The 27,389-nt window shown below is 49.4% G+C and overlaps 6 protein-coding genes across 6 annotated transcripts; 3 read left to right on the top strand and 3 right to left on the bottom strand.

The window, feature by feature from the left end:
- Nucleotides 1-9,333: 9,333 nt before the first annotated feature.
- Nucleotides 9,334-11,367, bottom strand: B0J16DRAFT_318672 (6-phosphofructo-2-kinase-domain-containing protein; the record flags this gene model as incomplete). Its single annotated transcript, XM_046125467.1, has 6 exons — nt 9,334-9,756; nt 9,816-10,418; nt 10,467-10,547; nt 10,603-10,906; nt 10,954-11,142; nt 11,354-11,367. 6 exons carry the CDS (start codon nt 11,365-11,367, stop codon nt 9,334-9,336), a joined length of 1,614 nt encoding a protein of 537 aa, XP_045984945.1.
- An 817-nt stretch (nt 11,368-12,184) lies between these two features.
- On the top strand, nt 12,185-13,696 carry B0J16DRAFT_106539 (eukaryotic porin/Tom40). Its single transcript, XM_046121368.1, has 3 exons — nt 12,185-12,738; nt 12,793-13,440; nt 13,498-13,696. Exons 1-3 carry the CDS (start codon nt 12,424-12,426, stop codon nt 13,603-13,605), a joined length of 1,071 nt encoding a protein of 356 aa, XP_045984946.1. The 5' UTR covers nt 12,185-12,423; the 3' UTR covers nt 13,606-13,696.
- A 1,044-nt stretch (nt 13,697-14,740) lies between these two features.
- B0J16DRAFT_382906 (ubiquitin carboxyl-terminal hydrolase-domain-containing protein) lies at nt 14,741-17,331 on the bottom strand (the record flags this gene model as incomplete). Its single annotated transcript, XM_046131284.1, has 4 exons — nt 14,741-15,990; nt 16,045-16,774; nt 16,830-17,207; nt 17,263-17,331. The coding sequence occupies 4 exons, from the start codon at nt 17,329-17,331 to the stop codon at nt 14,741-14,743; spliced, it is 2,427 nt and encodes an 808-aa protein (XP_045984947.1).
- A 3,121-nt stretch (nt 17,332-20,452) lies between these two features.
- B0J16DRAFT_370922 (ribosomal protein L5 domain-containing protein) lies at nt 20,453-21,791 on the top strand. Its single transcript, XM_046130375.1, has 3 exons — nt 20,453-20,742; nt 20,795-21,488; nt 21,538-21,791. Exons 1-3 carry the CDS (start codon nt 20,498-20,500, stop codon nt 21,661-21,663), a joined length of 1,065 nt encoding a protein of 354 aa, XP_045984948.1. The 5' UTR covers nt 20,453-20,497; the 3' UTR covers nt 21,664-21,791.
- B0J16DRAFT_338660 (Hsp70 nucleotide exchange factor FES1) lies at nt 21,792-22,678 on the bottom strand. The gene has a single exon (XM_046127466.1). It carries the CDS (start codon nt 22,571-22,573, stop codon nt 21,932-21,934), a length of 642 nt encoding a protein of 213 aa, XP_045984949.1. The 5' UTR covers nt 22,574-22,678; the 3' UTR covers nt 21,792-21,931.
- A 2,653-nt stretch (nt 22,679-25,331) lies between these two features.
- On the top strand, nt 25,332-27,389 carry B0J16DRAFT_106784 (actin family). Its single transcript, XM_046121369.1, has 6 exons — nt 25,332-25,349; nt 25,460-25,731; nt 25,829-25,859; nt 25,927-26,698; nt 26,748-26,979; nt 27,029-27,389. The coding sequence occupies exons 2-5, from the start codon at nt 25,683-25,685 to the stop codon at nt 26,976-26,978; spliced, it is 1,083 nt and encodes a 360-aa protein (XP_045984950.1). The 5' UTR covers nt 25,332-25,349; nt 25,460-25,682; the 3' UTR covers nt 26,979; nt 27,029-27,389.

A 27,389-nucleotide genomic window follows, 5' to 3' on the forward strand; every position in this document is an offset into this window, starting at 1 on the left:
GGACAGGCTGCTGGAGGGGGGGCGGGGCAGAGGGGAAGGGAGGGGAGGAAAGGGAACAGTGGGCGCAAGAAAGTGGGCAAGGGACGGGGTATAAAAAGCTGCTGGTAGCGAGGGAAAAAAAGGACGCCGGGGGGAAGGGACAGGGCCTAAAGATAGATCGAGGTACTAATGGGAGTGAATGGCAAGGTAAGGTACTGTGTAAGGTATGGTACAGCCAGAGGTGGCGACGTAGGTGTATGTAGGTGCAGGTGCAGGTGCAAATGCAAATGCAAATGCAAGTTTAGGTGAGGGACGGACAAGCCGTGTTGGGTCAGGTCAGGCAGGCTTCGAGTTTCGCTTCTCCAAAAAAGCATGCCAGTGTGCTGTGCTTGCTGACTGACTGACTGACGGCGCGGGGACAGGTTGGGCCCAAAGTGACAGACAGATGAGTATTTTTGAATGAGAACAAACAAGAAATAGGCGAGGCAGGAAGAGTGAAGCCGTCGACTTTGACAAGCAAGTGTGCGTGTACGTAGGCGTAGGTACGAACGTGAGTGCGGCAGGATGCGCTATGCTACGCATGCATTTACCAGCATGGATTGGATTGTTTGGGTAGGTAGGAAGGTTTTATTTTTCTGTCACTCTCATGGTCTTTCTTTTTTTTTCCCTTCTCCCGCCTGTTTCTGCACTTGGAGCAGTTGACGTTTGGATGCCAGTGATGTGCAGTTGAGGAGCAGCTCCAGTCACCGTCGCTGTTGGCTTTGACTCCAAGAAGAGGCTGGCTACCTACCTCTGAGTAGGTGCCTACCTATCCACGCTCTCAACTTTGATGGACGAGCTTTTTTGGTTCAGAAGGCCTCGAAATGATCCAGCCTAGGCCAGGGGACAAGGCGACGGGTAACAAGGCGTGTATTCTCTCGGTGCTAGGGGAGTGAATGCTTAGGGAGTGCAGGCATGGAGGCTGGCACCAGGCGGGTCTGAACCTAGTGGGCGGGGTGCTGGCTCGATGGGGCACGCTCGTGACAGCCCATCGACAGAATGCAGCAGGGAAGACCAAGGATGAAAATAAAGGCGTTCCGGGAGGACGACGAATTTGATAGTAGAAAGAGAACAAGAAATGTATACAATGTATGGGAAGGGTTGGTAGAGTAAAGTGGCATAGAGTCAAGGACTTACTATGAATGACACGGACGACACGAAAAATGATGACGATACCGCTCAGCTGGGAGTGAGAGCTGCGCTGGTGACCTCGAGATCGATCTTGGGTACCTGAGGTATGGAGGTAGGTATTCGCGGCAGCTAGCACTGAATGAAAGATCGTGAGATGCGTGAGGTTATCAAACTTATTCAATAAGCAACAAAGTGACAAGGGCTTTCTGGTTTTGATTTGATATTTTTGGAGAAAAGATACGGACGTAATCAGAACAATTTGTTACGAGGCACGGTGCGGTGGTTGCTGGGTACGGATGTGTTCATGTGAGTGCAATCGGGTGCGGTGCAGTACTGTACTGTGCTGTGCTTTTGGCGGCGTACGTGGTGGTGCAGCGGGTAGGTACTGTAGCAGGGTCACAGGCAGGGAGGAGCGAGTCTGATTTCAGGTGCTGCAAACGATACGATACGATACGATGCGATGCGGCGAGGACGAACGAGGCAACGGCGAATCTCTTGTTTCTAGGTGTTTGTTTGAGTTTATCGAAGGTCTGCAGAAAACGGCGTCGAAGCACGAATGAGCGCGGCGGGCAGGAGAAGGCAGAGAGGTTAGGCGGCTCGAACGGACGGGCGTGATGCGAAACAGCCTAGAACGGAAATCCTTAGGCTTGGAGAGAGTCTGAAAGCCCTCGAGACATACCAGGGGCGATGGAGGAAGGTCGATCAAAGATGATGGTAGAAGAGGAATGTTTGACGCCTGGTGGAATGAGCTGAGCTGGACTGGATTGAGCCTCGTCTATGGTGGTGCTAAGCTTGATTGCTTGCTTGCTGAGATGGAAGCTGTTCTGTCCAGCGAACAGAGGTAAGGTGCTGGAGCTCTTGGGTACCTTGCCTATCAAGTGACCTGGGCCAACTTGGAAAACCCGTGTTTCGGGCGGTATTCTTCAATTGTAAGGCCGTATCCTTACTAACCTAGTACTGCAGCGGCACCTGAAGGTGGTGCTAGAAAGCGTGCACGGGGCGGCTATGCGGGGCTGTTTTCTGCTGAATCGACACAGAGTGACGGCATGGGCAGTGAGACGTCAACAAGCACTTCAATATACACTTAGTTCCTAGACTACTAATGCTCGTTTGTACTGGTGATATCGATGTGCAGACAGTTGGTATTACAGTACTGAGGAGCGAAGCACATTAAACCTTTCTCAAGCTAATTTACAGAAATGGGTAATCAATTCTCAAACAACATGGCCGAAGACTTTCGTAGAGGTAGGTGTCTTGCCAATCTTGGCAATTATGTTTTTGCGATCCGAGGAGTACTTTGGGGATGGGGATGAGGGGTTAAAGAACCAGCATGAGATGTCTTTCTGTATCTAACTGAAAAGAAAGACAACACCACAAGCTCTGCAACTTGGCCCAAGGCCATAGGTTTATTTTGACTCTTGATGCACTACGGTTTCGGAAACCAGAGACGGGTTGGGAGATATGCAAGCTGTTCGTGACAGGGGCCTTGTATCGTGAGGAATACGGGAGACATGTGAGACCTCTTGTTGAGCCTTAGTACAGAGAGTGAATAATGATGATGGTGGTGGGGGAGGGGAACATTGATTGGTAAAACTCACGGTAGGATATCTTCAGAGATGAGAGGGTCCTATTCACTTGGTACGGCTTCAACAAGCAGATCTTATTGACAAACAACATGAACCCGACCATACGGAGATTTTCTTTTGTTTGTGTAAAAGTACACCTCTTAACCGACAGAATCGAGTCAATCATGGATTAATTGGTTTCAAGCTCGAAGCAATTGGCTGTAAATCTGTGACCGTCTTGTGAGCAGTTCGACAGCCACTCAAGAGGACCCGCAGCGTTGGGCTTGCTCATGTGCCCATCTCAAGACGGGTAAGGTCAAGGAGCGCTTCCTAGGTGAGGTACCCAGGCGCTAGAGTCCGGCAGGCGAGAGACCTCTACCATCCTGTGGACGGATGGATCCATGGATGGTGGACCGGGGATGTCATGCAACCGCGTACCTACCTGAGCAAGCCTTAGGGTAAGGTACCTACGCAGCATGTAAGGTTGAGCTTTACATTACTGCAGGTTATCAGACAGTCGCCAATGTTGTCGTAAAATAATGGGCTTCCGGCTATATCTGGTATATACCTCGTCCTTGACCTTCCAAGGGTATCACAATTCCTATTGTACCCTTGACGGGCTGGATCCATATCGGTGAGACTAAACAATCAGTCTGTAGGGAAGTGATCCGTAGGCGTGCCGAATCGGTTGCTGCATGACAGTTAGCCTCGACCCTTGAAAATCCCCATCCAGCAATATCCCTACTTGCATTACTCCGTTGACTGAGATGCTTGGATCCAGGGTATCAAAAGAATGGTTCAAATGATGCAAAGCAAGTGCGGCCGGGGGACCTTCCTGAGTTTGGCCGGCCTGTTCATTGGGTTGTAATTTAATGGCAGGAGAGACTGAACCACGACTGCCTGATAGTGCATGGTCAGGTAGCACTCTTCGTAGCCCAAAAACTGATTGAGCTTTGTCATTCCCTACCTAACCACGAATAACAATTACTCATTGATGTTGATATTTGCAGCTCACAGCTTATGATGGGCAGATAACAAGTCCGCTGCCAGAATCGCTTCCTCTTGTTAAAGAAAAACGCGAAAAAAGCAAGCGAGGACCAAGACACAAAGGATCTACAGTTCTGCCAAAAAGAGACGTGCAACTATCCATCGCATCTGGGTCCCCTGGTGGGTTCGGCAGTGAAAGCATTGACCATACTCTGGCACCGATGCAAGTCAAGGCACCCCGAAAACCACATGGCTGACTTCATCAACGACACAAGCAGGCAGTCTAGACAGTTCGATACTTAGTTACTACACTTCTACCCATGGTCAACTTCAAGATACTGCACCCATTGAAAGGCAACATGAAATGGCCGGGTCTGGCTCAAACGACTTTGCCTTCCACCTTCTTCATACACCAGAAGCTGGGCATTATTACTTCCAAATATCGCTTCGGTTAACATTCATGGTGACAAGAACAAGGCCCGACTGACACTATACGCCAACACCCGGTCAGAGCCTCAAAAGGTCACGTCACATCACCTCACTCGCCGTTTCGCATCGCCTCAGCTGGTTCTTTATCTTACAAGCACGGCCATGAAAACGGTAATACGTTGGCAATAATACCGAGAGCCAGCAGCCCCAACCATAATGTCACGAGGATCCAACTAAACCCATCTACAGTAAGCGTCGCCTCAACTACGGTCGATAGCTGCATCGGGACTGTAACACGTATTCAGGGATTACTTAGATCTTTGGATTGTCCCAACATCAACGTCGTCGAATTATCGATCAAAAACGCTACGTTGAGTAACCTACCTAACAAGGGGCATGTCTGGCAGGACAAGCAAACCGCAGCCCCTCCCCTGTACTTTCCCTTGCATTCAGATTGGTCCAGGTCAACCGGGTTTCGATTGGTTCTCACCCACCGTTGCAGACGCAGAGCCAGAAGTCGAGATGACGATGGACGCTTTTACACAGAGCACATGCGCCTGCGGGGCCGTGGCACGGCGAGGCTGGGTGGATCCCTGACGTCTGAAGCTCTGGATTCTCGAGATCCAGAAATCAGGTGTCCAATGGAACGGTTTGATGCTTGCTGCTGCAGTTGTTGTGCCCTAATTGAAACTCCACAGAAATTTGCATCTCTGCGATGTCCTCATTGTCTGTAGCAAAGTCAAGTTTGAGTTGCTTGATCGGCATAGACGCTACTACCATCGAGGCTACAATGAAATCAAGCCTTCACCATCTGATACTAGATCTCACCCAGATGCACATGGCATATGTACATCAGTCGTCCTCGGGTATTTTTTGGTTTCAGTGCTACCGAAGCGGGCAGTTCACTGTCCCGCCAAAGCCCTAGAGTCGTTGGCGGCCAGTGATGGTAGGATGTCAGTTGGTGGTGTCGAGGCGTGATCAAATGGTGTTAAATGTGGATACATGGTTACTAAGTGTCAACGCCAACGGTGATCTGCCTTTGGCCAATGGAAGAGCCAGCAGACGTCATGCTACGGACGTCATCTGTCAAGGCCAACAGTACAGTACGGACATGTTCGTCAGTGTGTTGGGCTGAGTTAGGCTGGGCTTACAGCAAGTACAAGACCACAAGTCAATTGCATCGGGACGGGTGATAGATGCTGCAAAACGGGATAGTAACGTCCATACCGTTTTGGCATGACAGGCGATCAATGGAGATGCGGCCACGGCACATGGATGGTAACTACGCGACATGTTGATGACGCTCTTCCAAAGTGCTCGAACTAACTAACTGCAGTAGCAGCTTGAGGACCGAAGACTCGGAGTCCATCGAGCCCCTGGCAGGCTTGCACCAGTTCCGCTAGTAGCAACACTGACCACAGGGTCAAGCAATGGATGGGCGGCTGCAGGCCACTCACAGGCTACCAGTCGCGGAAGCTGGAGCTTTCCAGGTGGTGGGCAGTCATGCTCGGTGGGTAGACTTTGCGGAATGCAGATGGTCATGAGACCCTCGCATGCAACGCTAATGACCATGGCCGAGTTTTAAGTTCATGGAAAGTGCAAGACCCATTTGTTCAACGAAAGGGAAAAAAGGGGTCGGAAATCGTGCTTGGACCAATCATTCAATTCGCCAAAGCCATCAAGCAAGAAGTTGAAGCTCCAAGCTCTTGAGATTTGCGATGGCCAGGAACCAACCAGCAGGGCCTGAATTCAAAGCGGCATAGTACAGTACAGTACGTAGTCGAAAGTTAACTCCTTCAACGTCCGAGCTAATGCCTCATCATGCTATGCTCAGCTAGCTTTCCTGAGGCTCAACCAACGACGACTGAGTTCATCAAGTTCACCATGGCGGAGGCGCTAACTGTCTTGTCCAAAATTGACCTTCGGCTCAAACATATTACGGCCATGCCGCATCATGATTTGATGTTGAGAGGTTTAAATCAGACATCCGCCTCCCGGCTGCGGCTCTAAAGTTTAGGGGAAAGGGCCAACGCCACCGAGCATGTCAGCATGACTTGTTGAGGGGCCAAATCTGGACCTCGAGCTGTGATGTTTCCTGTCCAGCGCACCTGACATCAATTGAAATGGAGCTAAGGATTTACCTGTCAAGACAGCTTGAAAATAAAGTACAATACTAAATAAGCTGAGGCAAAACAACTAGTCTAGGACTGTTCCGTGAGCTTGCTAATTTGTGTTGCAGATCAAGATCGGATAAGCTGACATGAGATGAAAATACCCTTCAACTTATTAGCATTGCAAGTGTAACTGCCATTCGATTAAAAGGACATTTGAAACTGTTTCAACATATCAACTACATGGCTGAAGAGGTTGAATAAAAAAGACCTCCATGTCCAAGAATTTTGGGAACAATTCGCATACCCATCTCTTGCAGCAACAAGCATCGAACAACCAGTGACTAGTCTGTCTTTTATCGGGGACGTTCAATATCTATCTGTTCGAATACCTGTACATCGCCAAGCATCAATTATTAACTCAGGCACTTGGGTGTGTGTTGAGAGACCAGTTCGCTTTTCAGCCTCATGTCTCGTCTTGGAACGACATGTAAGATATCTCTTAGACGAAGATTCAGAGTCACAGGTCGGCGTGCTTTCGTTTGCCATGGTCCAATGGCTTTAGCCTTTGGTTATCCAGCTAACAAGTATCTGGATTTTGGGTCATCATCTGAGTGTATATCACTGCTGGTAACTCTATGCAACTCTTGATATAAAGACCTTTTTGAACCCCTCACACAAGTGACAAGGATCGTGTCGGGTCCGGCGATCCATGACACGAACCCAGCTGAGATCCGTGACACCCCGTTTCTCTGGTCAACCTTGCAGATTCCGAGACGATAACTGTTTTTTTTTTTTTAACTCAACTGCGTTCTTCTATCTTGATATCAGCGTCACCCATGGTTCGCGGCGCGGCGCACTGAATCCAGTAGTACCAGACTTGGTCAGGCTCAGCTGTCACAAAGAAAGCGTTTTAGGAGGCTCAAAAGCATGTACTGTCAAACTTCAGTTACGCCTCATTCAGGCACGGCCAGGCCTTGTCGCAGAAATAATATACAACTTCAACGGACAAGCTGCCTACTTACCACAAGCTGGTCCTTCTCGTGGCTACTATGTGGCACATATTATGTCCAATGACCTGCGACAAATTCCTCAACTTACTTTTGATGCCCCTGGTGATTGTTGCCAGGTAATCACGCAATATTCTGGATCTCAGAATCTATGACTGGCATAGCGAGGGATATACAGGCAGCCACAGTATATGCTGATTCGCCGAGACGTGCGATTGGAAAGTTGTATCAAGTCGAAGCCACTTGGCAGGAAGCGAAGCATCTTGGAGGTTTAAGAGCTGTGTTTTGGTTTCAATGGCTGCCAAACTCACATACGCAAGGTTGAGCGGCCAATGGAGTTAGCTGAGCGCTGCGCTGCGGCAATTTTCAAGTGGGTGGACAGTATTTGCTGTTCGTGGTGCCGAAGGAGCTGAGAGCACAATCCTTCGTCTTTGATACACACAGGGACTGCCGAATACCTGCCGTGCTGACATTCCTCCTTACGGTAAGTACACAAGGCATGATCCTATTGCTATTGACCTACCGCCTCAAAAACATGGTCTCAATTATAGTTTGTGCTGTTGATGAACCAACACCATATATTCCGAAACGCTCTCGACGGACAGCCGGCTGAAGCAACACCAACGCAGGATATTTAAAGATAGTGTTAGTTTGAACCGGGCTCTACCAGCGTGGCTCTAGATACTGCAATATTCTACTAAAGTGTTGGGACGGCAGTCTGGTACTGTCGTAGGTTCTAGTTCTCTATGCAGGTGGTGGTGTCGCTGCTTGTCATATATGACCGCAGACCGGAGGTTCCTCAGGTTCCCCGAACCACAGTTATCTTGACGCATGATCTGACAAGAACTCAAAATCCCTAACATCAATGTATGTAAGTAAACTGATCGAGTATGTCATATGACCCTGCTACAAAGAGACACTGCACATCGGCTGTCGTGTACCCTCATTCAACCATCGCCAGTCAGCATAATCGCAATTATCATCACATGGCCACACATCAGCCTGCGTTTCCTCCAGACAAGAAAATCCTCAGCCAGCCAAATTCACGCTCATCTCGTCACTCCTTCAGAAACGGCTCACGGTCCCCCCTGACCCCTGTGCACCCGCTTCCATATCCAGCGACGTGCATCTGCTTTGATACAAAGCCCCGGCTGTTCTCCAGGTACAAGGCGTCGGGAGGCCGCCGCGTTGTGCTTGCGCAACGCAACCCAATCCGATCCAACTCCTTTGACGTGAAGGCTGATCCTTGCTCGACCGTAATGTATGTTACTGTAGCAGGAAGTCTGAGCTATGAGGCGAGTCTCGCCCAATGTAACAGGTTTAAAAGTCCATCTAGCCTACTTTGACGCGGTTCGTCGGTCATCCTTCCATACTCGATGCTGACATGGGAGGACAATTGTGCTTCATTCGGTCAAATTTGATGATGAAACACACACTTATGGGCGTTCCCATCACGATGATCTGGTTTGACTTAACCTATGGACTGGTATTGGCGTTGTAAATAAAGGGTGCGTACTATCTATTGGGACAGTTCGTGCTGTGCCATATATTCACGACACTGGTCATGATGCAAAATAACCAGCCCTTTGAGTAAAGTCTGAGATACTAAAACTCCACGTAGGAACCTAGACTGCCCTATGTTCTAGGAACTATGTTCCGCCACCTATGATAGGGTCGCTGTAAACTCATGGCTGCGTATCATGCCATATTAACGCATTTCTGCACTATCATGAAACGGATAACCCGCGTTGCCGATCAATACGACCTCATTGACCTGGCTCCTCAAAGATTCAGGAAGTAAGAAAGCATGGGACCTACTAGCAAGGATATTATTTGATAATCGAGTTCGATTACTTGGTTTGGTAAGTCTTCATGCACGTTTAAGAGGAAGCAGTAGAGCCTTCGAATGGATCATGTGATTAATCATGAATCATACTGACATTCAGCCTGTCCTTTTCCTTATGTGTCAGATTCCCGGTCTCGTGACAATGTCTATCCTTCCGGACTCAGCAACAGACAAGCAATCGATGATTTCGAGTTCCAACAAAATGACACTCTTCCTCCGGACTTGCTCCTACTCCCCTAGTCTTCGTCGTTGACCTTATCTGCTACCATATCTTTGGCCGTGTTGATGACCTTCTCTGGTGGTCGCTCAGCATGCTCCGCTGGAGTGCCAACACCACTTGGGATGGGGGAAAGCTGTGCGCTCACGGCTCCGCTGCTTGGAACGGGGATTTTGATGTCCTGAGGTGAGCCGGGTACGATCTGAGGGTTGAGACCCGGGATGTGGATGCGCTTGGCCTCATTTTGATACGCCGCTGGGATGATCTCAATAATCTCGTCGCGCGGGAAATTGATCACTGGAATATCAGTAGTAGAGCAGTGCATCAAATAGGCGTAGAGTACACGAAGCACAGACTCGTGAGCAATGATGAGAAGATCGGTCTGTTCTCGCTCCAACTCGAGGATAATAGGCTCCAAACGAACGGCAAGATCGTGATACGACTGTTTATAGTCAATATTATAATCTGATTAGAACATCAAGTCAGGAGAGTTTGACATACCTCAGCGCGAGGGTATCGGTGGTGGTAAGGATCCAGTTCATGCTTCTCGACTTCATCCGGGTAGATTTGACGAATCATGCGCTCAGACATCTTCTCGCACACGCCAGGGTTGATTTGACTGAGCTGTGACCGCTGACGAACCTTGTATCCCTTCTCCTTCAGAACATCGGAGGTCTGCACCGTACGCATACGAGTCGATGTCCAGACAGTGAGTGGTGGTAGAGGAGCATCTGGGCCACCCTCCGCAATGGTTGTAAGGCGTTCCTGTTCACGGTGCTTCAAGAGTGCCTCAGACATCTTCTGAGCATAGTCCCTCCCTTCCTGAGACAGGGGAGCATCGGCTTTGTATGAGTCCTCCTCTGCTGTTGTGCCAGCTCGGGCGAAGAAAGTCTTTCGTGACTTGATATGCAGGTTTGTGAGGTAGAAGACAATTCTATGAGCAAGATAGTTGAAGCTGACGTTGTTGTAAAAGAATTTGGTTCCTGCGTTGATCATCTTGATGTAATTTAGCTCCTTCTCGTTCATTGTTTCAAACACAGGAATCTTCATCTCGATCCTCTGGAGGTATAATTTGGCTGCCTCGTCAGGCTCCATTCCGGCGAACTAGATCCATCGTTAGTATCGTCTTCAGCAATCTCGAAACGTACTTACGTCTGGGGACGAGATTTTGACGTTTCTTGCATTCTCTCTCAGAATGCGTTCGTCGTCAACGAACGATTCAATGAACAAAGTCTGTTGTGCGAATTAGCGTTGAGCGTCAACGGGGTTGGTAAATGGTCTTTTTTACTTGAACGTCGTGCTTTGCGAACTCTTTGGCCAAGGAGCGTCGTCCATTTGCGGTGGGGTTTACTGCGTCGTAGATCGCCACTTGTCCATTATCGTGGTTCAACCAAGAGTAAATGTCCTCGCGGCATTTCTTCAAGATCTTCTGGCGCAGAATGACAGATGCTGGTGATGCATTTGGAAAGAAGTAATCGTCAGGAATAGAGCCGTCAGGACCAACGGTTGCTCGACGGTAGTCACCAAGGTGAAAGATGCGAGATTTCACACCGAGCCAACCCAGGTATCGTGCCATGGAGACACAGATATGCCTGGAGACTTGTAAGCTTTGGTCACCACTCGACCAACGAAAACTTACGTTTTGCCACGCGCAGGCGGCCCGACCATGACAATGGCGATGCGGCCAGAGTGGAAGAGCCGCCCTGACATGGTACTGTAGAGCTGGGCCGGGGCCAAATCTTGGCCATGGGGAATATCGTGGATGGCATCAATAAAAGTAGAGCTCTTGCGGCGGTAGCGAGGGGCGTTGGCCGCAATTTCAGCGGTTCTAGGACTGTTAGTTACACCAGGACTTCATAGATAAAACAACCACTATCCGAACATGACTTTTAGGTTATATACATGTTAAGGCTCGAAAGCCATAACATGATATGGTTTGTTATGCCAAATCGCATCAATATCCGACAATAATGAAAGCCTTGGAGATAAGGAGACCGCCACGCAACAAAGTAGCGCTTGAAGAAGCAGAAAACACATACAGAAGAGTATCCATTTTGATCAGTAGCCGTGAGACTCCCTCCGGTATGATGATTTGCAAGTGAAGTGCTATGCTCAGGAGCCCTAAGCTTAAGAAGTTCAACCGGTAACTTTTGAGATATCCCTGGTTCTGGGAATTGGATTTTTGTCTCGGGGATATCGAGAATAGCCGTACAATGAGAGGAGTCGAGGATACAAAGGCCTCAGTAGTCTGTTGTTGATGAGCCTCCTGTAGCTCTTATCTGAGCTTGATGCGGCTTCAACAAGGATGAGATGAGCCTTAAGATAAAAAGCTAAAGAAAGAAGCCGGTGGATGCCGGCGGGGTCGACGTTGAACGGTCAAGATATCGTGTTTTAATTGACCAAAGCACAGAGAAGTTTGACTCAAACGAGGATGTGAAGAAACGACTCAGACAAGTGTTGAGGGCAATGACAAGGAAGATGAAGATGAATTCAATCGTCAGTGCTCTAGGCTCATGTTGTAGTGATGGGGAGTAGGTTTGGAAAGAGTCAGGTGCAAGTACTATCACAGGGAAGGAAGTATCTATACTCACGCAATCTGAACGTCATGCCCAAGATGCGGTGTAAAGTAGTGCAAGTAAGCCCCAAAGCCTTGGACAAGGGTGTCAGCTGAAAGTATAGGATACTTTGCACTACCAAACTACCCGTAGCCAGCCAGATTTTAGGTACAGTATGGGCAGTGGCAGCTTTGAGATCCGATCATTGGATGCTCTAGGGTATCCTTCGGCCGGCTGCCGCACCGGTCACTAGCCACATTTCTTCGGCATCATCAGTGGCTAGTGTCTCTCCACTACAGAGCTTCCAAGCCAGATGAAAATTATTCTCCATCTCCATCCAACTGCGCTCGTCATCACGTTCCTGGCGTTTAGAGGCCTCGGGATATTAATCGCATACGAGGTTGTTTCACACAACTTCCTTATTTTTCACTAATTCTATCGTCGGCACAATCACTACGACTGCCTGACCGTGTGCATCGTTATCGTCGATTAACCCTCGGCTCGCTCCTCTTCCGTCATCATCTCCATCCTCGCTTCGGCGCTCCTCAGTCACAATGGCCTCCGCCGCCGCATTGGAACCCGTCAAGACGGCTCTTTTCTCCAATCCCCTCGCTAGCGCCCTGGGAGATGCTCTCAACTCTTTCAACGAGCGGAGGGCCAAGCTAGGCCTCTCCAACCCAGGAACTATCGAGAGTCTTTCCAAGGAAGTCCAGCGCGATGTCTTCCTCAACAACTACATGTTCACCGGAATCCGCGCCGACCTGACCAAGATCTTCAGCATGGCTCCTCTGTTCCAGGTCTCTCACCAGTTTGCTATGGGCGAGCGCATTAACCCTTACACTTTTGCTGCTATGTACGGAACAGGAAAGGTAGCTGCTACTTGAACACCACTCGTATATCCGAGGTTGCTAACTCTTTTGTAGGTCTTCTGCCAAGGTAACCTTGATAACGAGGGCTCTCTGTCCGGTCGATTCAACTGGCGATGGTCGGACAAGCTTGTTTCCAAGTCTCAGCTTTCCATCTCCCCAGGTGGTCAAGATATGGCGCAGTTCGAGCACGAGTACACCGGAAACGACTTCAGCGCATCCCTCAAGATGCTCAACCCCTCCTACCTTGAGGGTGGCGTTACTGGTATCTTCATCGGAAGTTACCTCCAATCCGTTACTCCCAAGCTTGCTCTGGGTCTCGAGACTCTTTGGCAAAGACCTTCTTTGTCCCAGGGACCCGAATGTGCCGTCTCATACGCCGCCCGCTACAAGTCCGCCGATTGGATCGCTACCGCTCAGCTCCAAGCTGCTATGGGTACCCTGAACACCTCTTACTGGCGACGACTTTCCGATAAAGTCCAGGCTGGTGTTGATCTGAGCCTCGGTCTTGTTCCTTCTCCTGGTGGTCTTATGGGTGGTGGTCTCCAGAAGGAGGGTGTCACCACCATTGGTGCCAAGTACGATTTCCGCATGTCTACTTTCCGAGCTCAGGTCGACTCCAAGGGCAAGCTTAGCTGTGCTCTCGAGAAGCGAGTGGCTCCTCCTGTAATGATGACCTTTGCCGCTGATATCGACCACTTCACGGTAAGTACATGGTCCTAGTATTTGACAAGCAACGAAAATGCTAACAAATGACTGCAGCATCAAGCCAAGATTGGTCTGGGTGTTTCCATCGAGGCTGCCCCCGAGGAACTCCAAGAACAACAGGAGGCCCTCGGCGCTCAGCCTCCTCCCAACATCCCCTTCTAAGCTATGAGCTTAGCATACTCCCCACTACACCCACAATGACCTGACTTTCTGTCCTCAGGTGGACCGGAAATCTTAATGATCGCCCACTGTTGACCAGGCCAGGACTGAGCCTCGACCTCCGCCACCCCCATTTTCGCCATTTTCGATGTCTTATTAGTCGTCCCTCACCTCCTATGATGCCATGATTTCTGGATGCTTAGGGGGAGACCGGTACATATATTCTGGTTATTGGATCTCTCCCTGTCCTCATGAATTTCAAGCATCTGTGTATATTATTGTCGTGGACTTGTTTTGTCCTGGTCACCTGTATGAACTTTCTGTAACGCATGCAATGGAGAGGCGAAGGGGAAAATATCGGTCATCTTACCCCGTTCTTGCTTTTGCGAATCTCTTGAACAAACCTCACTCATGGCGCTCGTTGGGCGCGACAGTTTTGTTCAACTTGTTGATGGGATGGGATGTGGGTTTTGAAGGCAAGCTAACGAAGTGATGGCCACGCCTGTTCATGTAACCTCTGTATAAGAAAATAGACAACCTTGAAGCTATAATTTGGCCCATGATGACGTGTATCCAGTTCAAGCATGCCTTTCCTGTCTTGTTCAAACAAGTCACTTTTGTAAATCATGCAACGTCACTGATAATGAATCGCTGTAGCTGAATGGTATTGTTCGCTTCGAGCGTTACCTATCCTAACTGTCCCGTGTATCTCATCTTTGCGTGTACCATGCTTAAGAAAGCTCTCTGTGTAAGCTAGCCATCTAACAACTCTTTTGCGTTGCCATGCCCGTCCCAAAACGCCATGCTAATAACAAATGTTTTGGTGCCAACTCTGCTTTTCAAACTCCTTAAGAATCCGAAAAAGCCATGCAATCCCGTTCTTACTGCGCCGACTATTGTATGGTCGTTTTGCTGTCCAACTTGTCCAACGTCATTACGGCAACCGAGAGCAGGCGCTGCTTCTTCGGTAGCCCACCTGATCAGGTCTATGCTGGTTCCTCCCTGTAAGCGAAGACCCCTGTACATAAAGATGTCCAAACACCAAAACGGTGGTAGCATTGAACACAATTTGGAAAGTTTTTGATTTCCCCTCCTGCCTGTTAAAGATATGTCTATCACTGTCGTGAAAGCATGGATGTTACATCACCGTGCATTCACGTTCGGGTTGGTCACTGCTCTTGTTCTTGACCTTGTCCTTCGATCTGACCCGCTTGTGATGTTTGTGACCGTGGTGTCGGTGATGCTTTTGCTCTGTTTCAGGCTCAGTTTCAGCTGGAACCTCTGTTCTGTCTGATATTTCTTTGGACTCCCTCGACTCCTTGGACGTCTCTGCGGTCAAGACACCTGTTGAGTTTGGTGAAGACATGCCGATGCCATTAGGCTCGTCCTTGGTTTCTGAAGAAGGCTCTTTGTTAGGCCGCATAAGGCCTCCTAGCCTGCTCATCGAGAAGCTAAGGCGATTCTCTCCGTTTTGGCTGCTCGGGCGACTCCTGTTGACTAGAGTAAAACGAGATGCCGCGCGTGACAGTCGCGATGCGGTCGGCTCCTCGCTGGGTGTTATGGCTGGAGAATGGGAGTTAGGTGTGTGTGGTGCTGATTCGGTCCAAACAGCACTCGGGCGTCGTGAGCCAGTGAGCGATCCTGGAAAACGGTCCGCGCCATCCTCGCTCCTCCTTGGCTTTTCGCCATCCATGGAAAGCCGAATGCTGGGCGGTTTGCTGGATAAGCGCTGCGAGTTCTCGAGAGTTTGGGTGTTATCGAAATAGCCTTCTTCGAGACTGCCGAGCCGGTTGCTTCGCGAAGGAGTAGGAGGCAACTCGATACTGATCTTGGAATCATTGTACGAAGGAGGCTCTGTGTCTGGGTCATCTACTGAGGGAGGAGCAACCTCAACCATGGGCATGACTTGATAAAACAGAAGATATGGCATCTCCTCCTTGAGGGCGGTTCTGATGTCATCCACGTAAGTAACTCGGCTTTCTATCTGAAGATCGTCGAACTTGACCCATTGTGCTTCCTCGTAATCAGGAGGTGGGTCAAAATCATGTCGTCGGTTGTCTTTCAACAGTTTGGGAGCTACTCGAGCGAAGGAAACGTAATGGCCGCTTTGTAATGAGTCTCCCCGATGGCAAATAACGGACTGGAGGACGAGCTTATAGTCCGTGTTGAGAACGTTTTCATCTTCCTCCGGTTTCGGGTCATCAGCAAGCATGAAATGCGGCAGCCGCAGACTATCAGGGATATCGATAAATGTGTTGTGACGCTTGGGCTGACCAGACTCGGTCATTGCGTAGCGTTTCAGACAGATACCTACGACAGGCCTCTGTTCAAAATTCAGTGCAACTTCCGTATTATTTCGAGGCTCTGAACTTGAAAGCGCATGCCAAGCTTGCGATTCTGTTAGCAGGTGTACTGATATTAATTCAAACGACTTAAGCTTACGGATGAGCCTGAAAAATTGCCAGGCAGGAATAGTAACTGCCTTGACAACTGTTGAACCCTTGCGCATAGCCTTTTGGAGCATTGTTGGAGTGTCGGGTGTAGAAGGACGACCCTCCTCATCCAGAACCACACGTTGAATGACACTTGTTGACCTTCCTCTCAAAGAAGGCTTGTGCGGTACCAACTCGACAGTGGTAACCTCGCCTTCTGCTTCATCATCCGGAACGTTGCCATTTTTGGCATCGGAATCTGCAAACGAAAGAACGGGCGCCTTCTCCAAAGTTGGTGTTCTTTCCACCGGGGTCATTGGTAGTGGGGATGTTGGTGTTGATGACTCGCCGCGTTCTTCGGTAAGGATTCTAATCGTATCCCTGTGCTTAAGTGTCGGCGTCTCGCTTCGGTTCTTCTCTTCTATCCCAAGCTTCTTTCCATCTTCACTGTCTCGTTTGACGTCAACCTGAGCGTTGAAGTACTCCTCAAGGCAATCTTCCAGTTTAAGCCCCTTTCCTTCATAATCAGGGGGTATGGCCAAGTTCAGGAGACGCTCGTACACAACTTTGTGGTCGTCCTTATCCTTCTTTCCTTGGTGGAAAAGATCGACCTGTAGAGATAACAACGGTAGCTGTAAAGTTTCTGTGATGAAAGCAAAAGCTTCTGATGTATCCTGTTGCTCCAGCATTCGTGCATCAGACCAACCACAATCGGCCAACGCATCTTGTATTAGTTTTGTCTGTTTGTGTTGTCAGTTTCAACAAACCATGGCAAAATGCGTAAATGTTACCCACCATATCTGTATGCACCAGCTTTCCTGTTCTTAACATATTTACCCACATCCGTAACAGGTTGACAAGCTTGTTGCGATTGTCTTCTTCAGGGAAGTCATTCTTGAGCATGCACTCGAAAGCGTCGATTTTGGCAAACATGGAGAATAGGAGCGCATCTAAATAGCATGTAACATTGCCTCGGTTTTCGGCGCCCACCATATCCACACTGGGATCATAAGGGGTGATGATCCCAGCGGCGGCCTTTTGTTCCATATCAATAAACTCGACGGTCTTATCGGTGTCGTAGTCTGCGAACTTGGTTGCCATTATGTCGATAATGTGGTCGGTGGTAACGTTGGTTATGTTGAGTTCGTCTAATCGTCGTAGGATCTCCTCGACCTAGTGCGAGCAAAGGTTAATGTCTCGATCGTTCAAGTCGTGGTTCGATTCGTACTCGTGCGTTATCCTTCTCTTTATCTGCCTCTGCTTTTGCACCTTGCTTTGAACTATCGCTCTTGAACATGGCCATAAAGGCCCCAGTAGAAAGTGGACGAGGCTACATAGCTACTTGTCAGGACACCTGATCCTCGGCCAAGGCAGAATTCGGACATATAAAAAGGAAACGGCAGATAACCCATCCAGCAATTACCAAGTCCTGATGGGAACATACCTTGTTCTTGTCTGAAACCGCTGGTAAGGGCGCTGGCGCAGCCGACTTAGATCGACGGCTAGAGCCATTCTTGTCGCGCAAGCTGAGAAACTTTCTAGGAAACTCCTTCATGATGGTCGATTTCGTGATGTAGAGGAAGAATGTTTCGTTGAAAGTGAAAGAGGGACTCGTCAGGTTTAACGAGGTAGTAACAAGCCACAAGCATTCATTATCGGGGGCGCATCCGTTGTTGGTGTAGGTTGTTTGAGATGGACCGGGAAGTGGCTCGAGTGCGACGCGCGCGAGACGGGGAGAGATGAGATTGGTTTGATCGGTGATGATGGTAAGAGCCGGGGACGACACGAAAAGCAGACACAGTAGAGAGATGTTCTATCGAACTTGGAAAGTGGATTGAAAGTAAAAGGGAAAGTAGAAGTAGAGGACAAAAGACAGTTGGAGGGGAAGCTGTACTGAAAAAAAAAGGCCGAGACCTGCCCTGCCTATAACGAGTGATCGGCTCCGGAGGCCAAACCTCAGTGGCCGAACAGCCCACGGGAGCGGTTGTTGAGGGGAGTGACCTGAAGGATACTGCACTAAAATAGAAAGATAGACAGTGGCGGGGGTGGACACAGCATGGACCCGACCTGAACCTCAGCCTACCGGATGTACTAAGGTTGGATGAAGTAAGGTTAAGGTAGTACTGTAGTAGCTGGACCCCTGTGCCCTGTCCTGTCATTCTTAAAGTTTTCTCTGGGCTTTTTCTTTTTTTCGGTATTCGGTCCCTTGATTCTTGATTATGCGAACTGCACCCTTGATTCCATCATGACCCGATTGATATCGCCATCAACCGAATCTCGGACTATCCACATCAAGTATCCGATCTTAGATGGGTATTCTAGTACAGTAGCTTGGTAGTGTGGCCAATTCAACGGTTGAATTAGATCCTTTTTTTTTTTTTTTTTACCCTTTCCATATTTCATACCAACCCAAGACGATCCTTGGAGCCGATCCTAGCCAGTTTCCGCGCGAATTCGGGAAGTGACAAACACAAAACGGCCGCCTTGCAGGGCGAGCTAATGCCAACGTGGAAGTTAAAGTTGATTTTTAGGACAAAATGTCAAGTGATTTTCGATTTACTAACGGAAGCCTGTTCCACTACTAGGCAGTACCTGTTATTCATCACTTATACTTGCTATCCTGTGTATGCGTGATGTATTACTCACGTACTTGCATCAGCTCCCCTCGCCCAGCGTGATCTGGGCCACAGCATCATTATACATGAATAGTAGGCTCATGAAACTTACTCTAAAATAACCTAACCCATTCGATTCTGCCTCAGCTAGACTCAGTAAGAACTCTTCTAAACACCCCTAAACGGGCAATACTGTATGCCGTATTGTGGCTCTGCTCTGCTTTGTTCTATATAGGCTGTCATCATCATCATCTTACCGCATGTCGTCAGGTCTCTTCTATTATTACCGCCTGGGTGTGTAACTTTTAGGCTGAGATCCGCAACATGGGTACTACAGAACTGGTGACCTGAGTAAAAGCGGACAACGTAGGCGTGTGAGTAAGTCAGGTCATCAATTGTAAAATCGGCGGAAGCCTTAGATAGATCGATCGAAGACTGAATCTTGAATTCGTACTCGAACACGTATGCACGACGAGTCTGGTGCCTGACAAGAACGAAAGTCCCCTGGAAAATCGAAGCCTAGTCCAGCCCGTGTTGCATATCACCAGCCACACCCTGTGTAAGCAGGCAGCCTGTTTATCCAGAAGTTGGTGGTATTGTAGACAATCAAATCTTTTTTCTGAATTGCCTTTCTCTGACTCTGACGTAGGTCCTACATACCGCCAATTGCATTCTGGTTGCCCGTCGACACCATGATCAGATGTCATCTACTCCCTTTTCATTCGATCAACGTATGCTAAGGTTCAGGTCTTCGGCCCGCGATCGAGAAACCTGGTCGCTCGGGAACAGCAAACACTATCGGTGACCATCCTGGATTTGTCGGACCTTGCTTGTTGAGAAAGATGGAGATAAATCGGGTCACGGGGCCCACGAACGTCCCGCGCCCAAGCGTTTGGGTCAGCTCCATAATTAGTATGCGGTTTTGGATTCAACTTGAGATGTTTCGGACTCGGACTGAGGTGAGTCGGACAACGGTAAAGCCCGAAACCCACGGAGGATACTGACCTAAACCTCCGCTCTTGGGTATTCAGGTGCTGAAAGTTATCATGCGTTTTCTCTTTAGATAATACCATTGGCCACTTGCTTACTCGGGTTCTAGAATTGAGCACTTGCATTAAACTATGCCTTCTAGATCTGGGTAATAGAGGGGCGATCGCAGTGCTTTAAGAATGGTAAGATGATCAAGACTGTGCCATTCCTCAGGGTGTCAGAAGAAATGACCCCAAAGAGCATAAGAGACGAAATAATTTGGTCTTCCTATGCAAGCTTAGACTAGCAATTAGACTACTTTATTTCTGTAGCCTAACTTAGAGGACAATTCTTCTGACACCCACCCGCCATTGTATTATTGAAGCCACATGGTGTGGTAGATCAACTGGAAAAGGAACATTAGGAGCATAGCAGGCGTGAGAAACTACACTGAGAATGGTAAGAAGTTTCAAATGGTCTTATCTCTTACGCCTCTTTGGAAACAAAAGTATCTGGAATAACACTCACTCGTCCTTTAGAAGCCTGCATTCCGGATATTGATAGTCAGCTAAACGACCTAGTGATGTTTATTTTGCGGAAGTGTTGGACTACGTCATGGGTGATAGCGAACAACCATCAGCTAGGATGGAATATGGAGAATATACTAAGTCATTGTGACTCTTATTAATGGACTAACCTGATCTCTTGTTGAGTTCTTGATGCAAAGATAACGGTGAAGACTTGCACAGCCACCAATCAGAACACTAGCCACATGTGGCGCACATCGACGCTAGCCGCTTCGATGGAAATTTCCAAATCCACGCGACAACCTCACATCTTTTTGTCGACGAGTAATTCCAATACCCCACGACCCCGACAATGGCCACGGTACGAGAAGGAGCCCGCATGGCGAGCTCACTGGGACGAAGGCAATTCCCTCTGAGGGCTGCCCCCCTCTGTGCACGACGATATGCCTCTACTGGAGCCGAGAAGTCCTCGTCCGATCTGGCAGATCTCGACAATGCCTCCTCTTTTGCGACAGGCACTCCCGACCAGGCCGCTATTGAGGCTTTCAATGCTAGGGAAAAGGCTTCTGGAACGGGCAAGAAGCTCCCTGGTAACAGGTTCGCAGCCCAATGGCTCTATATGATCGAATATACGCTAAATATCTTACAGATACCAGTACCATCCTCCCAAGTACTACCGTGGACCCCTCCATCCTGTCCAAGTTCCCAAGTCCTCCGACCCGACTGCCCGAGACTTCGTCCCCGGTCCATTCAATTTCCCTCGGTTAAGACACACATACGAAACCACGATTGCTCCGGATCTGATTACTATGACCTACCAGCACATCCCACCAGGCACAGAAGTACCCGTTTCCAACAAGGGCAACTTGAGAGAATGGGATGGCTCCTCGCCTTATCATAAGAACCGACCTCGTCGTGGACCTCGTGGAGGTGGTTCTTCAAGACTCGGACTGGTCGAGCGCCCTATCGAATGGCACAACGTTCCTGAAATCGAGGCTATTACCATCAACTCATTCGCCCCTCTGAGTTCTCAGAACAAGGAATACTTGCACGTTTGCCGTGCTGTTATCCAGGCCATCTCCGGTTCTTTCCCTGAGGTGACAAGGGTTAAGAACGGTGTTGTTCAGTGGGGCGTCAAGAAGGGCGACAAGACCGGTTGCAAGGTGACACTTCGAGGTGCTCAGGCCTACGAGTTCCTGGATAAGTTGATTACCCTGGTGCTGCCTAAGATCAAGGACTGGCCCGGTATTGAAGCCACCACTGGTGATAGCGCAGGTAACCTGGCGTTTGGTCTGCAGCCTGCCTGGATGGCATACTTCCCTGAGATCGAATTCAACTACGATGTAAGTCCACATATGAAATTGTGAAGAACCGTGAGCTAATTATGAATAGATGTACCCTGCACGACTGATGCCTGGTTGTGATATTTTCATTAAGACAACCGGCACTTCGGATAGGCAAGGTCGTCTCCTTTTGGAGGCTCTAGGTCTTCCTTTCTTCGGCAAGGCCAGACATTAAAACACAATAAAGGGGTTGTAAAGTGCTGAGTTGGAAACGAATATCATCCTCGAACGGCTGATATGTAGTATAAATCATGTACCAAGATATATGTATCATAAATGAACATTCAAAATCTAGGGCTAAAAATGCCCACTTCATTCAACCTATTGCTACCTTTGTTTGGTTTACATCATCTGTATCGTAATAAGATGTACCTCCAACCGACGCCCCAACTCCGTTCCAATGCATCCATTCGTTATGGGTTGTTGATTTATCCGCCGACTTTTTAAGCTTTGCCAATCTTCTCTCGCAGTCCGTTAACAACCTCGTCCACAGCCTCCATACTTGTGGCATCGACCTTTTCGGTCTTGTGACCCTTCTTGGTCAACTCTTCAGAAAAAAGATCCATGGCAGGCTGGTAGTTGCGCACCGCCGAGCTAAGAGCATAAACTGCCTTGCGACGGACATCGACAGGCTCATCTTCCTTTGTAGCCAGGTCTACCAGCATGGGGACTCCTCCAACAGCAAGCAGACGTTCTTGGGTCTTCTCGTTGTTCTGAACAGCAGTACCGACGCACCAAGCGGCCATTTTGCGCATCTCGCGCTCATCGTGCTTAAGCTGCTCGAGTAGTGGTGTCCATAGGCTGAGGTTTGCAATGTTGTTGGCATTATCGAGGTTCTCGATTAGCTGCTCAAAGTTGTCGAAGGCAACGAGCTTATCGTCAAGTGAGACCTCCTCGGCGTTATCCGAAGTGATGATTTCCATTGACGCTCTCATGAGGTCCGCATCGGACGGGCCGCCCATAAGCGATGCCATGAGCTCTGGGGTGAGTTGTGTCTTGGGAGGAGGGGCATCAGGGTCGTTTCTAGTAGCATCAGATTGCTCGATGCTCCATTTGAGGAGCTCGTTAAGTCTGGGGTCATCCATATTGTTGGTATTTGGAAAAAGGTTTGAATATGCAGATGTGATGCGTTGTGCTTGTTGTAGAGGCGATAAATGAAAATGGAGGGAAAAAAGTCTTGATATTGGATATCTGCACTCGATTTTCAACTTTACCAACCATATCGATTAGAATTTGCCCATTCTGGAATCTTCAAGAAGACTCCATTCCATAAGAGGTTTAGCGTGTGCATGCTCGCACCAATTATCGATTCTCCGTCTACCGACCGATCTGTTCTACCACAGCTCGATATCAAAAGATTGCAGCCCAATGACTGCCTTATGATGACTTGTACATATTACTGAGTCAAGTAACAGAGTTGCAGTGAGCTTTTGTTATGACCAGACACCGCAATCCAGGTGATTGCAGTCCAACGTGGCAGAATAATATTTCATCATAGCTCCCCTCCAGCTCAGCAAAGTTGCCCCACCTTGCAAGGTTGCCCCTCATTATCGCTGCTTTTACAACGAGCAAGCGAGCTCAAAAGCGAGAGCGAAAAAAAGAGAGAGCATGAAACAAAAATGCGGCACAAAATGGTATTGACCCAAATCGATTGTGGCTGGCTAGGGTGACGCGCGTGTATTGCGTTGCATGTCACCATTGTAGCAGCCTGGCCGCAAGGCTACCACAATTATCAATGGCAAAATCCAGTACCCAATATCAATAGAGCTTAGTGGACATTCTTCATCTGAGAGGCGCCGGAGATCCCGCTGTTCGTAGGTAGGTAAGCGAAGGCATTCAATCTCACGGCCTGGCTTACTGGCCGAAAGCTCCCGCCGGTGGGTTTCCCCAGCTGGGTTTGGCAGGGGGCAAGAAACAGGGGTCTAATTAAGACTTAGGAGATCTGTTGAGCGACCAGTAAACGATTGACAGCCTCGTGGTTCAGGGGGCGATCAGATAGCGGTGTTGATGTTGGCTGTCGAACGAAAAGGATCTCGCTCAGGCTGTCTGTCTTAGAAACATGGGTTCCAATGCAGAAGAGAACCTTGTCTTGCCGGGGCAAGAAGAGCTCATCACCGCCTCATTGCTTAAGCAAAAGGGATTCTGCCACCAAGAAGGATTCTGCATAACCTGACAACATGGGGCACGATAAAGGTAGCTGCTCAATGTGAGGCTACTCTTGTTCCCGTCAAGTCATCTTTGGTCAGGATGCCTGCTGCTTGGCCAGTCGGAAGGGCTGGGTGAGTAGCCTGTACAAACAAGATCCGCGCGTATTTGACGTGGTTCGTCAGCGAGGAACTCGTTCATAGACAGCTGCCTCCGCGTAACTCTGCCCTGGAGGAGCGCTTGGTGAAATTAGCCGCTTGTACTAATTATGGAGTGGAACTCGGAAACTGGAAGCTGGTAACCGGTTCTAATCTGCGGAGCATCTGGAGATTTGACTTGGAGATACCAGCCCCCTTTTCCGTTGCTGGCTTCAAGGGTTTGGACATTGAACGGTGAAGTGATGCTTGAGATCTTGGGCTTGGGAGGTATGGTTGTCCGTAGCCTGTTGTTGCCCGCATTCTGTACAGGAATTTTGAGTATGACGGAATCTTCTCAAGCTCCTTGTGGCTGATGCTGACCTGAATTGCCGTCTTTGTCCTAATTAAGGCTATTGTTGATAGACAAGAGCTTGACTGGCATGCTGTTGCAAAAGGTCCTCCGTATTGCCAACAGAGGGGTTGGCGGGTGTTTGAGAATTAGCAGGTAGCTAAATAATCAGCCATTGAAACATTGGAATACACTGCCAAGAGAAATAAAAGGAAGCCTTAAAGGCTGCAGCTTTGGAAAAGTTCCCTAGCTGACGTCGTCCTCGTCTGGTCGCGTGGCGGTGGAAGTGAGGTTCTGCTTACGACGTCACTCTGTGCTGGGAAGATAAAGTCGAGACGGTGAAGCGGCCCGTTATACTGAGTCGGTATGTGATGCAGAATCGTTGACTGCAACCCATCAAATAATCACTGCTGTCTGACAGTGTCTATCAGTTCTACCTACATTAAAATCAATTGCTCCCGCAAAGTCTCCATATCGATCCTCTCGAAGAATTGGCTCTCACGAACCTCTCTAGTCTAGTCCAGTCCATCTTCCTAGTCCTCCTTCTACTGTCCAGTTCAGTTCTAGGTAAGCTCCCCACCTCAGCCACCGCTACCGTCCATCCCGTACTCCGCAACGATTACCATTCCACTGCCACCGCTGCAAGCAACCACTGGGACAAGTTCCAGGTCCCTTCTCAGGGCAACGCACTCTGCACTACGGCCGCCACGAACCAATCAGTAAAGCGGCGAGCAGTTTGGAAAGACCTTTTTCCCTGGTTGCCCCCGCCTCTTTCCAGTAGCCAGAGAGGCAGAGAGGCAGCTCCTGCTCTAGACTGTGCCTCGTCTGCTCAGTTTCCCTACCCAGTTCTGGCAGGCGGTCTCTACCCCCCTTGTCCCCAAAGTGTCCACCTCAGCAATTCGGGGCCCGCCCACAACTTTCTTGTGACAGCGTCGCCCGGCGATACTTGTCTCCTTTCCCCCCTCCCCCATTCTCCCGTCTCCGTCTCCTTCCCTCTCCCATTCCAAACCACTTCTCTTCAACTCTTCTATCTTCCGACCTCCGTCTCTTTCTCCATCAACGTCTCTTCTTTTCCCGTAAGCTTGCTCTTCACTAATTCCAGCATCTCATCTCATTTCTCTTTATAATTCTTCGTCTTTTCTTTTTCCTTTCTCGCCTTGGAATCTTGGCCGCTAATCCCGTTTCTGGACAGCTTTCCCATACACACACCGTAATCCACAGCCATGGAGGGTACGTCGCATCATATCGCGTCGCTGCATCGTCGGATCTGCTCAATCGATCCGTTTCGAGCATTGCGAATGTCATCTAGGGATTCACGCTGACCTGTCTTTGCTTTACAGAAGAAGTTGCTGCTCTCGTCATCGACAATGGGTAAGCTCCCCCGCCTGTCTCACCGACCTCTGGACAACCTCCCCGCCTCTCTGCCCCCTGCTTGGCCAGATCTGCCACTACATCGTCCGATGCCCGACACCGGCCACGACTGTGGTGCTCAACAGAATTGGCTCTGCAGGCGCAAGACAACCTCAATATGGCCGTGATAGCTAACTCGATGCTAGTTCGGGTATGTGCAAAGCCGGTTTCGCCGGTGATGATGCTCCCCGAGCTGTTTTCCGTGAGTACCCCACTTTCTAACCTCTGCCATCAGAGCGTTGATATCGCAACGCCTGGTCGCAATCTCAATCAAAACTCAATGCTAATACTGTAAATAGCTTCCATTGTCGGTCGCCCCCGTCACCATGGGTAAGTTGAAGCAATCGCGGCAATTTCGCCGCCTTTTCTCGGTGGCTGGCCACTGACAAAATCTCAGTATCATGATTGGTATGGGTCAGAAGGACTCGTACGTTGGTGATGAGGCTCAGTCCAAGCGTGGTATCCTCACTCTGCGATACCCCATCGAGCACGGTGTTGTTACCAACTGGGACGACATGGAGAAGATCTGGCACCACACCTTCTACAACGAGCTGCGTGTCGCCCCCGAGGAGCACCCCGTCCTGCTCACCGAGGCTCCCATCAACCCCAAGTCCAACCGTGAGAAGATGACCCAGATCGTCTTCGAGACCTTCAACGCCCCCGCTTTCTACGTCTCTATCCAGGCCGTCCTCTCCCTGTACGCCTCCGGTCGTACCACCGGTATCGTTCTGGACTCTGGTGATGGTGTCACTCACGTTGTCCCCATCTACGAGGGTTTCGCCCTTCCCCACGCCATTGCCCGTGTCGACATGGCTGGTCGTGATCTTACCGACTACCTCATGAAGATTCTTGCTGAGCGCGGTTACACCTTCTCCACCACCGCCGAGCGAGAAATCGTCCGTGACATCAAGGAGAAGCTCTGCTACGTCGCCCTCGACTTCGAGCAGGAGATCCAGACTGCCGCCCAGAGCTCTAGCTTGGAGAAGTCCTACGAGCTTCCCGACGGTCAGGTCATCACCATCGGCAACGAGCGATTCCGTGCTCCTGAGGCTCTCTTCCAGCCTTCTGTCCTGGGTCTTGAGAGCGGTGGTATCCACGTTACCACTTTCAACTCCATCATGAAGTGTGATGTCGATGTCCGAAAGGATCTGTACGGAAACATTGTTATGGTAAGTTGAGCAACTCGACAGTATCTGAATTATACTGACATCTGTTTAGTCTGGTGGTACCACCATGTACCCCGGTCTCTCCGACCGTATGCAGAAGGAGATCACTGCTCTTGCTCCTTCTTCCATGAAGGTCAAGATCATTGCTCCTCCCGAGCGAAAGTACTCCGTCTGGATCGGTGGTTCCATTCTCGCTTCCTTGTCCACCTTCCAGCAAATGTGGATCTCCAAGCAGGAGTACGACGAGAGCGGTCCCTCAATCGTTCACCGCAAGTGCTTCTAAGGTATGTTTGGGTTATCTTGCCATCACGACTAGCTTGCTGACTTCTATAGCTACCCGATCGACAAATTAAATCCTCCCACTCGCGCAACGACAAGATCATGGAGGTGGCGACAGACGCTAAGCCTTGGGTGGTTGGCCAGCGTCGAGGTCGAATCTCATATTTTCGAAAAGTTTTTGACATGGTCAAAAGAGTGGGCGTTGCGCTTGTTACGAAGAGATGTGATGGCCCCTTTGTTGTAGTTCGCGTATAATGCGTGCCTAGGGGTAGAAGCCGAGGTTGACATACAAATACTTTTTTACTTTCCGCTTAGAACTGTTGAAATCAAACGAGGTGATGACATATGCCGTTCGCTCCTTTGCTCTGTATGTCAAATTGGTCTACGTATTTGAGGTTGTATTTGAGGTCGTAAT

Source organism: Fusarium flagelliforme (genome assembly GCF_020744385.1).
Source record: "Fusarium flagelliforme strain FIESC 12 MPI-CAGE-AA-0113 chromosome Unknown B0J16scaffold_3, whole genome shotgun sequence".
Taxonomy (NCBI): domain Eukaryota; kingdom Fungi; phylum Ascomycota; class Sordariomycetes; order Hypocreales; family Nectriaceae; genus Fusarium; species Fusarium flagelliforme.

Coding starts and splice junctions, on each gene's coding strand:
- B0J16DRAFT_106539 (XM_046121368.1), top strand. CDS start 12,424: ATGGCCTCCGCCGCCGCATTGGAACCCGTCAAGACGGCTCTTTTCTCC. Junction 12,739..12,792: donor CTATGTACGGAACAGGAAAG/GTAGCTGCTACT, acceptor ACTCTTTTGTAG/GTCTTCTGCCAAGGTAACCT. Junction 13,441..13,497: donor CTGATATCGACCACTTCACG/GTAAGTACATGG, acceptor AAATGACTGCAG/CATCAAGCCAAGATTGGTCT.
- B0J16DRAFT_370922 (XM_046130375.1), top strand. CDS start 20,498: ATGGCCACGGTACGAGAAGGAGCCCGCATGGCGAGCTCACTGGGACGA. Junction 20,743..20,794: donor AAGAAGCTCCCTGGTAACAG/GTTCGCAGCCCA, acceptor AATATCTTACAG/ATACCAGTACCATCCTCCCA. Junction 21,489..21,537: donor AGATCGAATTCAACTACGAT/GTAAGTCCACAT, acceptor AATTATGAATAG/ATGTACCCTGCACGACTGAT.
- B0J16DRAFT_338660 (XM_046127466.1), bottom strand. CDS start 22,573: ATGGATGACCCCAGACTTAACGAGCTCCTCAAATGGAGCATCGAGCAA.
- B0J16DRAFT_106784 (XM_046121369.1), top strand. CDS start 25,683: ATGTGCAAAGCCGGTTTCGCCGGTGATGATGCTCCCCGAGCTGTTTTC. Junction 25,860..25,926: donor GGTCGCCCCCGTCACCATGG/GTAAGTTGAAGC, acceptor ACAAAATCTCAG/TATCATGATTGGTATGGGTC. Junction 26,699..26,747: donor TGTACGGAAACATTGTTATG/GTAAGTTGAGCA, acceptor ACATCTGTTTAG/TCTGGTGGTACCACCATGTA.